General features: G+C 36.2%; 1 protein-coding gene across 1 annotated transcript in view; it reads right to left on the bottom strand.

Moving 5' to 3' along the window:
* Nucleotides 1-8,448: 8,448 nt before the first annotated feature.
* PPM1B (protein phosphatase, Mg2+/Mn2+ dependent 1B) overlaps nucleotides 8,449-12,081 on the bottom strand; it is a 65,803-nt gene continuing 62,170 nt past the window's right edge. Inside the window, exons 6-7 of the mRNA XM_090281229.1 lie at nucleotides 9,354-9,398; nucleotides 8,449-8,670 (exon numbers count right to left, since the gene is read on the bottom strand). Of these exons, the coding sequence (XP_090137355.1) occupies nucleotides 9,354-9,398 (45 nt within the window). The 3' untranslated portion in view covers nucleotides 8,449-8,670. The remainder of the gene's footprint in view (nucleotides 8,671-9,353; nucleotides 9,399-12,081) is intronic.

The following is a 12,081-nucleotide window of genomic DNA, read 5'->3' as shown; positions in this document are numbered from 1 at the left end:
ACAAGTACAGAATGAAGTGTTTTTGGTTTTGGTAATGTTGCATTTGTGAGGATGCCACATTATAGGGACTATTCTAAAAGGCTACAAAACCATAGCTCTTGAGAAGAGAAAATCAAATATGGGCCTTCTCTATATCTGGATTTCAATAAAATTTTAGTTACTTTTACAACGTTTTAAACTTAAGTTCTATGAATAATTATTTCCGTTAGGGGAGGGATTATATAATAAAGTAACCTTAATCCATTTATAGCCATCAATATAATTCAGCCCATATAAATTATTTAACAAAGCTACCTCCTCACTCCACCCCACCATTCCAGCAGCTGCTCAAGAAAATCATTAAGTAATTAATCAGGTCATACATACATTCATATATACACATAGCTACTAAATAAATACATAAATAGCAAAGCCCCGGTGCTACATACCTAAGCAGGTTACATGGAGGAGCCCATGGGGAAAGCAACTCGGGGCATAGAATTTGGAGCATCCTTCTCTTGTGAATTTCATCTCAAATTCATATCTTTTGAAATGTTATAGTGAAAAGTATTAAAAGAGATTTGAAAGAATTATACAGTGAATTTCCATAAACCCAAATCTACATTGACATTTTCTTGCCTTTTTAAAATTCAGATTACTGAGGCATAAAATACACAAAACTTTTAGGTGTATAATATGAAGTTTTGACAAATGTATACAATTATGCAACCACCACCACAATCATGATATATATAGGTTACCGTTCCAACCCTCCCCAAAGTTCCCTCATGCCCCTCTGTGGTCAATCCCCTCCCCCAGACCCAGCCTCTGGCAATGACTAAGCTGTTGTTACTATAATTTTGCCTTTTATTGACTTTCAGATAAATGAAATCATACAGTATGTAGTCTTTCGTGTCTGTCAGCTTTCATTTAGCAAAATGCTTTTGAGATTCTTCCATGTTGTTGCATGAAGAGTAGTTTGTTCCCTTTATTTCTAAATGGCATTCATTGAATGGATGTGGTTTATCCTTTCATCAATGGACTTTTGAGGTATTTTCAATTTTGGACTATTATAAAGTTCGTGTGAACATTCATTTACAGATTTTTGTGTGGAAGTATGTTTTTATTTCTTGTGGGTAAATACTGATGAGTAGAACTGCTGGTTCATAAAGTTGGTATACTATTAAGTTTACAAGAAACTGTCCAACTGTTTTCTAAAGTGGTTGAACCTTTTCCTCTTCCCATGAGCAATGTGTGTGTTCTATTTGCTCCACATTATTGCTGACAATTGGCAATGTCAGCCCGTCATTTAGTTGTTCTGATGAGCGGTAGTGGTATTACGATTGAGCATTGGTGCTTGATTGCTATATGTGTATCTTCCTTGCTGAAATGTTCATTCAAATTTTCAGTATTTTACCCCCTTTTAATAAAAACACAAGTCCTTTATCAGATGTTTTGCCTAAGGCTTGCCTATACACTGTCTTAACAGTGTCTCTTGAAAGGTAGTTTTTAATTCTTATCTGAGCTTTGCCTAACCTGGGAACACAAGGATTTCCTCCAATGTTTTATCTAGAAAATTTTAGTTTTAGCTCTTAAAGCCTGTAACTCATTTCAAGTTGATTTTTGTCTATCATGAGAAAAGGGGATCAGGGTTGATATTTTTTCTTGCATGTAAGCCATGCATTTGTTCCAGTACCGTTTGTTGAAAAGATTTTCCTTTCCCCTATTGAATTGTGTCAACTTTGTTGAAAAATCAAGTTACTATATAGGTGTTACATACTTACACAGACTATTTCTGGTCCTATGTGTTCCACTGATATGCATATAACTGGACACCAAAAGCACATCGTCTTTTTTTTTTTTTTTTAGATGGGTTGCCTAGAGGAAAGGTAGTGGGTTTGCTTATAAGCATGTCCATATAGGTATTTAATACTTAGATGGCTCAATAAGTATAAGAATATTGAATGGAAGTAGAATCTTGAGGATTGTACTTCCAAAACACCATGCTGTGTGTGTGTGTGTGGGGGGGGGTGTCTTACTGTTCACATGCCAATCTATGAAATAGGAACCTCAAGTTTCAGTTTACAGGTATATCCACTCCCCAACATATGCACTCAGATACCTTATATTCTTCCACCCTCTTCTGATTTCTTTCTCCCACAGTGTCTTAATTACTGTAGCCTTATAGTAATTTTTGTAATCAGGTAGTAGGAATTCTCCAACTTAATCCTCCTTTATCAATGTTGTTTTGAATATTCTAGGTCCATTAGTATATTTATATGCAAATTATAAAATCAGTCAGTCAGGTTCTACCAAAAAAAAAAAAAAAAAGGCTAAGCATTTTGATTAGGGTTTCATTTAATCTATAAATCAATTTGGGTGTAACTGATATCTTAGCACGGAATCTCCTTCCATTTATTTAGGTCTTTTATTTTTTTATTTTTAGAGAGTGGAGGGAGGGGGAAAAAGAGGGAAACATCCACTGGTTGCCTCTTGCAGACCCCCAGCTAGGGATATGGCCCACAACCCAGGCATGTGCCCTGACTGGGAATTGAACCGGCGACCTTTCACTTTTCAGGAATGACGCCCAACCAACTGAACCACACCAATCAGGGCTATCTCAGCCTTAATTTCTCTCAAAATGGCTTGCAGTTTTTTGTGTTCACATCTTGCACGTATTTCATTACATTTACCTCCAAGTGTTTCATGGTTTTTGATGCTCTTGTATGTTTTTTTCATTTTAATTTTCAATTGTTTGTTCCTAGTATATAGAAATATATTTTGGTATATTGACCTTGTATCCTGTGGCCTTGCTAAGTTTATTAGTTGTAGTATATTATTCATAGATTCCTTATTTTCTATTTACACAATCATGTTATCTGCAAATAAATACAATTGTATGTTTCTTCCCATTTTGTATGTTTTTAATTTTTTTGTCTTGTTGCACTGGCTAAAACCTTCAGTCTTTATTGAATACAAGTGGTGAAATCAGACATTCTTGTTTAGTGTATTAGTAGGTATGTATTCAGTCTTTTTTGGCCCTGGCTGGTTTGGCTCAGTGGATTGAGCGTCGGCCTGCGAGCTAAGTGTCGCTGGTTCGATCTTCCAGTCAGGGCACATCAGAGAAGGAAACTCTGACTCCAAAAAACCTCCGCTGCCTTGCGGCATACCTCTTCAGGGGAAAGGCTAAGGGAGTAAACCCCGACAGAAAATCCGGAGCCGGAGTCCCTAAGGCGGTTTGACGTTGTAGTCAACACCGGCAACTCCTGCGGCGCACCTGAAGCCAAGCTGTATTGACTCCATCTTTCCCTTGGACCCTTCAGCTGCGAAGAGAGGGGGGGTCTGCTGCATGGGCAACAGCAGACCCTCCGTATCACCCTGCCCAGGCTCTGTAGCTTCAGCTTCACTGGAGAGGACACTCCAGCATCATCGCAAGATGTCAATTCAACACGGAGGAGACAGATACCGTGTCACTCCCGAGTTGGACTGCACAGCCATTCTCGGCGGTGCAGATAGACTCTTAAGAAGCTACACCATCGTCTCTCGAGACGGACGGCTGCCGACGACGCCAACGATTCAGTCTTTTATCATTAAGTGTGATGTTGAGTGTTACATAGTTATCCTTTATTAGATTTAGCAAGTTCCCTTTTATTTGTAGTTTGCTTATAATTTCTATCATGAATGGGTTCTGAATTTTTTCAAAAAACGTTTTGATTGTAATATTATATGGGTTTTCTTCTTGACTCCCAGTGTTGAATTATATTTTCAAAAGTTATCTCTAAGGTGTCAATTTTACTGACTTAACGTTTTTCATTAAATCCTTTTTTTTCTTTCTGTAGGATCCATGGTGATATCTCCCCTTTCACTTGACACTGATAATTTATCGTTGTTCTTTCCTGATCAGTCTGGTTAGAAGTTTATCAATATTATTATTTGCAGAGAGCCAGATTATGTTTTGACTGGTTTTTCTATTTTCTATTTCACTGATTTCTGTTCTTTTCCTTAAGTGTTTCCTTCCTGTCTTATACTTGCAGTTACTTAAGTTGGAAAGCTACATTATTTTGAGACCTTACTTTTTTTCAAACATGTGTTTAAAGCTATAAATTCCCCTCTAAGTACTGCCTTAGCCTGCAGCCTAAAAATTGCAATATGTTGTGATTTCATTTTCATTCTGTTCAAGATATTTTCTAATTTGTATTGTAACTTATTCTTTGGCACATGAATTTTTTAGAAGTGTGTTGTTCTTATCTTTCTGTTATTGATTTCTAGGTTAATTTCATTGTGGTCGGAGAATATGCCTTGTACGATTTCAATCCCCCTTAAATTTAGTGAGGATTTTAAGAAGCAGGGATATTTTTTACTGGTTCATTTTCTACTTCTGCTCCTTGGATGCAGATGACATAGGGCCCTACATGATGATGCAGCCACAAGACGGAAAAGTCTCAGACTTGAATCACCACATGGACTAGAGAAGCAGACTTATCTGGAACACCCATCCTTGTCTATGCATGAACAATAAACAAACTTCTGTGGTTTGAACCAGTTTCGTTTGCCGCAATTAAAATGCTGCATATCTCTTTAACGTCCCCCCCATACAACCGTTTCTCATAAAACACAATCTATATTTTAGTTCACACTATCCAAAGCATACCCTCCACATCTACTCAACTATTTTCACGTGTTCTATTAACAAAAACTTCAAATTAATGTACGTCTAATGCATTAGCCATAATTTTTAAAATAAAATTTCATTGAAGTATAGCATACATACAGAAATGTGCACTAATTTACTATCTATATACACATATAAAATACTTTTATCTGCAGAAATTTACAACGCTCTCTACATCTGGGGCATTCCCTTCCTTTCTGTTCCTTCTTTGGTACTTGCTGTTTTTTCAGCCCTGCTGAGGAAGTCAAAAAAACCAAGAGACAAAGGGCACCCAGCGTGTGTCACTGAGAGAGATCCTTCAAGAAGCCAGTTCAGGCTAGAAGCCAGAGCTGGTCCTTTATGAATGCCTACATGCAGCTCGATTTCTCTGCCACAGTACTGCAGTGCCACCTTTTCCCAATTTTTTTTTTTTTTAGGGAAACTGTATAATTCAGGCAGGGAAGAATGTAAAAAAGAGAAGCTTCACTGTTTCATTTCCCAGAGTAAAGGCAAGACTCCAGAGCTGCTGCCGGCCAATTTGGCATCTTCAGTAGATTTTAAAAACTCCTCTCAAGGACTCCTTTCTTGAGTCACTTTACTCCTACCTGTTCGGTATTTGCTGCGATACAAGTACACTTATAGTAAGAACACTTCCCTTCCACTCTTTGCTGGGAAGTTTTGACAGATGAGTCCCCGTTGCCTGCGATGTACACAGCACCCTTTTCCACATGGCCCTGCTCCGTCTGCTCTGTCCAGTATGTACACTGCACCTGGACACAAGCTGTTGGCCAAGCTGTAGTTTTGTTTTGTTTTTTAATGCATAGGGGTTATTTTATAAAACACTTTTTTAGTGATGAATCATACATGTATAGGATAAAATAGGGAGATGTACCTAAAAAGAACAACAAAACAAGAAACTACCAGTTTCCGCAGGAAGAACTGGTACAAGTTCAGAATTTCAAAAATGCATAATGCAAGAAACACTGTTAAGAAAAACATACCAGAAATTTCCAAGTACCAATAGGAATAGGGTTTAAGTGAAAGCTCCAAATAAGTTGAGTTATACAGAAGTGATAAGGCCAACGAGAATTTTATTTCCTATTTTATGCTGATGGAAAAAAGAATGATACTGAAAACCTAACATTACTTCTGGGTAGCCCAGTCTAAATTTTACGAAAGTGTGGAGATGGGTACCAGCCACAACCTCAGAAAGGGTAACTGTCATTCCAATTTTTGGAATAGGTAAAAGTAGTGATAACTTGATACTGATCCCAGGAAGGGCCTGGAATAGACCCTTACCATAATGACAATGTTTTTTAAGCCTTTAAGAAAAAGAACATCATTTGCTATGAATCAATAGGTTTGACTTCTAACTTCATGAACTTCTGGGAAATGCTGGTCTTCAGCAAGAAATATAAGATCCTGATACTCTTACAGAAAACCTTGGAGAAATATGAGCTGATCGGTAAAGCACTCAAATTCTTACCTGATGGGTGCTGATTAGTATATCGGTCAATCTGTATCATATTGAAGAGAAGTTTCTGAGGCCACTACCCTCAGACTTGTTTCATTGAATAGAGAAGGGTTACATATCAAACTCTGAAGCAATTGGAAAGAAAAAAATAGCAAATATATCTGAAATGGATCCCAAAACACCTCCAAGAGTTGATGAATCTAACACAAGAATACAATAACAACAAATGAAGGTCCTGCAAATTTGGCTAAAAAAGCCACATACTGCACCAGCGCAGGATGGGGAAAGAATTTTCAACAGCAGTAAAAATAATGAATCTCAAAGACTCCAACAGTACCACATGGGTGTCAGAGAAGCTAGTCCAATATTTAGGGGTTAAACAGAATGGTATTAACTAGAACAAAGGACATGACAGCTCTCCTACCTGTAGATGTTCACTTCTGGGTTGTATACTTTAAGAAATATATATAAAACTAGAGTTTTTGGAGAAAAGGGTCTCAGGTGGTTAAGGACAATGGAAACCATGATATATGATGAGTGAAATAATGGGTATAGAAAAGAGAAAATGCTGAAAGTCATAATCGCTGTGGTTCAAAGTCCAGTCCCAAGAGTTAAGATGAATAAAGGGAAAAAACAAGGAACTACCTAGAAGCAGCAGAGATGCAAAGATGGAACTAGATTCTGGTCCCTGGAAAGTCAGACCAGAGGCTGCTTAAGGACCATCTGGTATTTCAGGTTTCTTCCAATTTAGTGATTCTGTATCTTTAAAGATCTGTCCAGCTATAAAATTTATTACTCTATTTTTGAAGAACACACAAATGACAATTCTTCAGAACTACCATGTTAAAACTTTTGAAGACGTGAAACTACAAATCATTGTTTTCTTTTTGACTAATCTTTAGTCTCAAACAGACAAAACGTTTGTCTGTGTTGCTCCCCAGCACCCCCTGCCCTGTTTTATTGAGATACAACTGAAAAGTATTGTTTTTTGAAGTGAAATCAACCTAGACAATGTAGTTTTGGCTTTCCCCCACATAGTGTTTAAGCAATCAGCAATGCTGTGTAAAATTTTTGTTATTGAAAAGACATTTCACTAGTGTAGTACAGTTACACTAGTGAAAGAACATTCTTTCTTACCTGTGATTCGCACACGTCCACCCTGAAAAAGCCAAAAGCCCTAAAAACATTATACCGTGCATACAATGGAATACGACTCAGTCATAGATGAAATACTACCATTTGTGACACCATGGATGGATCCTAAGAATATCATGCTAAGTGAAATAGGTCAGACAGAAAAAGTAAAAAGCCATATGATTTTACTCATATGTAGGATGTAAAACTGAAAGCAACAAATGGACAAACAAGACAAAACCTCATAGATACAGACAACAGTGTGGTGGTTACTAGAGGATGAGGAGGGTGAGGTGGGCGGTAATAAAGGGTAAAGGGGGTCAAAAATACAGTGATGGAAGATTTGGCTTTGGGTGGCAAGCACCACAATGCAGTATACGATGATGCATTATAGAACTGTGCACTTGAAACCTATAAAATTTTATTAACCAATGTTACCTCATTAAATTTTTTTAAATTAAAAAAATTATCTATTGTCAAAATTTTTGCTACCTCTCAGAATATATCAATTTTCTTTGGAAAACTAAGAATTAACTTTGGCATACCTTTGTGCTCAAGGGCAAAACATGGGTTCCTTTATCTTTTTGTACTTTCTTGCAACTTTCAATTGCAGAGTGGAAATCTCTCTCAGAAGAGGACTGTACAGTCCCTTACTACTACTCCACGATTATATACAAGTAAATGAACAAATGGAACTGTAACAAAAGTGCAAGAGGGGAGCTTACCTAGACGATGGATTGTTGTCCAAAAGCACTATTTGGGGGCGACTGGGAAAAGTCAATGAGAAAATACTTGAACTGATTCCTTACCTGACCAAGAAATTCACTACCTTCTATAATCCTAAACATAGATCTTTGAAGTCATCTAAATTAAGCTAAGAAGTGTTTAATTTAAGGGGTTATTAAGATTTATATTCATGTAGAATACGCGAGTTACAAACCCGCTTCTCTTTATATTAATTATAAACACTACCTCATTTCAGAAGAGATTTGGGCATCATACGAACTAGTCACAAGATGCTCATAACACATTTAGAAATCAAGAAACTTCTGTTTAAATGGTGCCTTTAGGAGAAGAGAAACTATAATGAAAGATTAAAGCTGGCCTTTAACCATGCAACTCCATGAAATAAAATCGAAAGTAATGCCAAAAAGCCACAGATGCTTACCACATGGACAGAGAAAAATTTATTGAAGGGCACAGTGACAGTTCTTCTCTGACTCCATAAATGGGTTATATAAGATTAATGTATAATAGAAGCATAAATACTATAAATATGTAACACTGGATTCATGTTTCTTTCAGCTTTATGAAAAAAACCTTTTTGTCCTTGGACTTTTAGGGGCTTGGAAGGTCTGCCAGCCACTCTGCCTTCCTTGTCACCACCCGAGCTCTCCGCTGGTTTATAAATGGACGTGTCCAAGACTGCCATCTGGTGGAAATGATAGAAATTGACAATTTTGGGGGTATGTGTAAGCGATTTTAAATCACTTGTCTATTGAGAAGGTATGAATTTAAAACATATTGGGGTAAATGATTCATTCATCAGTAGTAAGAAATATAAAACAACAAGGAATTAACTTAAGAAATGTGTAGAACACATTGAGAAAACTACAGAACATTACTTGGGATATTAAAAAAACAAAAATCAAACCTCATACAAATAGAAAGATGTAGCATTCTCCTGGAATGGAACACATCCCTGCTAAAGGCATCAATAACCCCCATATTAATCTATACTTATAACAACTCAACATAGAGGATTTTTATTTGGCAGGAATATCTTGGCAAATTATTCAAAAGTTCTTCTAGAATAATAAATATTCAATTTTTGTTGAAGTGGACTAGTAAGGGAGAATTTCCTTACCAGATAATAAAATTTACAAAGCAATGAAATAAAATGCTCATAAAAACACATGCATATACAAGAATATATAGTAAAAGGGAATTTTCAAATAAATAAGACTAGCTTACATATTAGCTGGCGTGAAGGAATAATAAAATATTACCTTAGATTTTTTTTCCCTGTAGCAATGCCCAAAATGAGTTCTTTTGGTATTATATACATAATTTTAAAAGGCCAAAGTCATAAAACATATGTAAATATTTACTTACTCAGAATGTGAAAAGATTGTCTATGTATACAACTGAAGTTTGAAACTGTTGAAGAAAATGATAAATTTCTAAATCTTTTGAACATAAAAAAGCAAAAAGAACAAGACACTTATCAAACAGAACATTTAAAATCTTTGCAGTTTACTATATGTTTTTTCAACTGAAAAATTAAAAACCACTATATTTGACTTAAAACAGTATATGGAGAATAAAAGGGAATATTTTTGACTAAAGAGAGCTAATACTTTTCAGTTCAGATCACAGCATCTTATCCCTTTCTAGTGCCTCTAATCAGTGAGCAGAAAAAGCCTTTATTCTGTTTGTAGGAAAAACTGACATAGAAACAAAAACTTAATGTGAAATAAAAAGCACAGAAACAGAGTAGCATGATATAAGATTTGGGGGTATGGGGAAACCTATGCTATTGAAATTGTAGTTTGGGGGGGGAATTAGGTCATTCCAGTATTATTAGACCGCTTTGCTCTTAGTCCCATTCCTTGATATCCTTAATAAGAAAGAAAAAGAAAGAAAGAAAGAAAGAAAGAAAGAAAAAAAGAAAGAAAGAAAGAGAGAGAGAGAGAGAGAGAGAGAGAGAGAGAGAGAGAGAGAGAGAGAGAGAGAGAGAGAGAAAGAAGGAAGGAAGGAAGGAAGGAAGGAAGGAAGGAAGGAAGGAAGGAAGGAAGGAAGGAAGAAAGAGGCAAATGGTGAATTGGGGAGAATAATTCATGACATATGTGACAGAATAAAGGTAATAATGGTTAATTTCCTAAATATACATATAGGTCTCAGAAATCAGTAAGAAAAATGACAAATGTGTTCATAGAAAATAAGGAACATGTGAACAAGATTTAAGAGACATATAATTAGATGAAATAAGAAAAATGTTCAATTTCACTAGTAATCAAATAATTGAAAATTTAATCAAGAAAAACAAATTACAATATTGGCAATAAGCAACAGTGGCAAGAAAGCCCTTTTTGTATATTGATGTGGTTACAAAATGGTACCCTCTTCCTGGAAGGCAACTCAGGACCACTAAATTCAGTTAGCTTCTGTATTTTATTTTTTAATTCAACTTTATTAAAAATTCAAACATAAAGTTACAGAAAAGGATACAAGATACCCTAACCTGATACCCAGATTTAACATGTTAACATTCTGTTATCTTTATTTTTCAGGGGAAAGGGAGAAAATAAAAATATCACAGTTCCCAATGCTTCTGAATTACTGCCCTAAATTAATGTATATTATTCCCAAGCATATTTTATAGTTATGTATTTATAAATTATTATATTCCATCAACTCTAAGATTCCACTTTTTTGTACAACTAAGACAAAAGTGCTTCCCATAAATCTATAAAACATTGTTCTAATTAACAGAATTATATTACATTTATTGTAATCAATTTTTCAGACACTTAAAAAACCTTGTTTCTGGACTTTGCATACACAGTAACTTTGCTTCTGTTAAATCGTATGTAATCACTTTGAAGACATTCTAAACACCATTTAAATGTAACACAACTCCCAAAGGGCACAAAAAAAAAACAGTTGGAATTAAAATATGAAGAGAAGAGCTGGGACCACATCTGTGCAACTGTGCCATGACACCTGCTGAACCAGTGGCCATGGTAAGATGCCATGGACCTAAGATGCTTCTCAATTTCAAAGATTCAAAATGCAAGGGGTAGGGAGAATGCATTTTGGAATAAACTTTGGAGATTTAAGCTTTTACATAAACGACATCCTTTTGGAACCTGATGTTCTCTCAGCATTATGTTTTCAAAGCATTAAAAGTTGGCTCACTGCCCAAGCAAGCAAAGCCAGCAGCAACTGGCTGCAGCTGGAGCACGGCATTCTCTGCACAGCCCGGCTTTCTCTCCATTTCACTAAGCGTCCCAGAGAAACTGTTCAATACTAAAGGGTATTAGTAGGTTGTGCTACTCCTCCATGGTTAACACCTGCCTTAAATCAGGAAAAGTCTAGAGACTGTCACTTCAAAGGCCCTGGAATTCACATGTCATGGTAACAGGAGGGAGGCACTGCATTGGGGATGTCAAAGGGGTGCCAAAAAGTTCAGTGATCAAGATAAATATCTTAATGCAATATTTAAAAAAACCAAAACTACTGAAAAAACAATGATGTATCAAATTTTACATGAAGACCAATCAACATCCATGAATTTTCTTTTTGCCGCAGGTCCCAGCAGTGGGGCAGGCACTGCTACTGGTCGAAGGAAAGGAGGCAGAGTGCGCGGTGAGCTACATTCCAGTTTAAAATGTAAATGTGCAACAGTAACATACACAGTAATTTTAACAGGCAGGGTGCACATTTTTAATATTAGATCCCAAAACGCATGCAGAATGTTAAGAATTACAGAATGTGGATTAACACTATTTTTATTAAAAGGAACTAGGTTTTTGTAAGATGAAAACAATGCCTGCCTGCCAGGTATCAGCATTCATGAGGCTACAGTAATTAAAATGGTGTGATATTTGAGCAGGGTTGGACAAAGACAATAGAACTGGGTTTAGGAACTAGAAATGGATCACACATATATGGGTAATTGGTATTTGACCGGGGTGGCATGGTGTTGACACAAGTAACTAGCTGTATGGGGAAAAATTAGCTTCTTTATTTAACTATATGTAACAGCAAATTCAAGATGGATTAAAAACCTATTTAGGAAGACTTAAAAACGCCTGAAAGAAAACAGAGAATATGCAAA

This window comes from Furipterus horrens, unplaced genomic scaffold (genome assembly GCF_987537825.1).
Source record: "Furipterus horrens unplaced genomic scaffold, mFurHor1.1.pri manual_scaffold_6, whole genome shotgun sequence".
Classification (NCBI taxonomy): domain Eukaryota; kingdom Metazoa; phylum Chordata; class Mammalia; order Chiroptera; family Furipteridae; genus Furipterus; species Furipterus horrens.
Note: the sequence above shows the minus strand (reverse complement) of the source record. Positions and strands in the feature narration are given on the sequence as shown.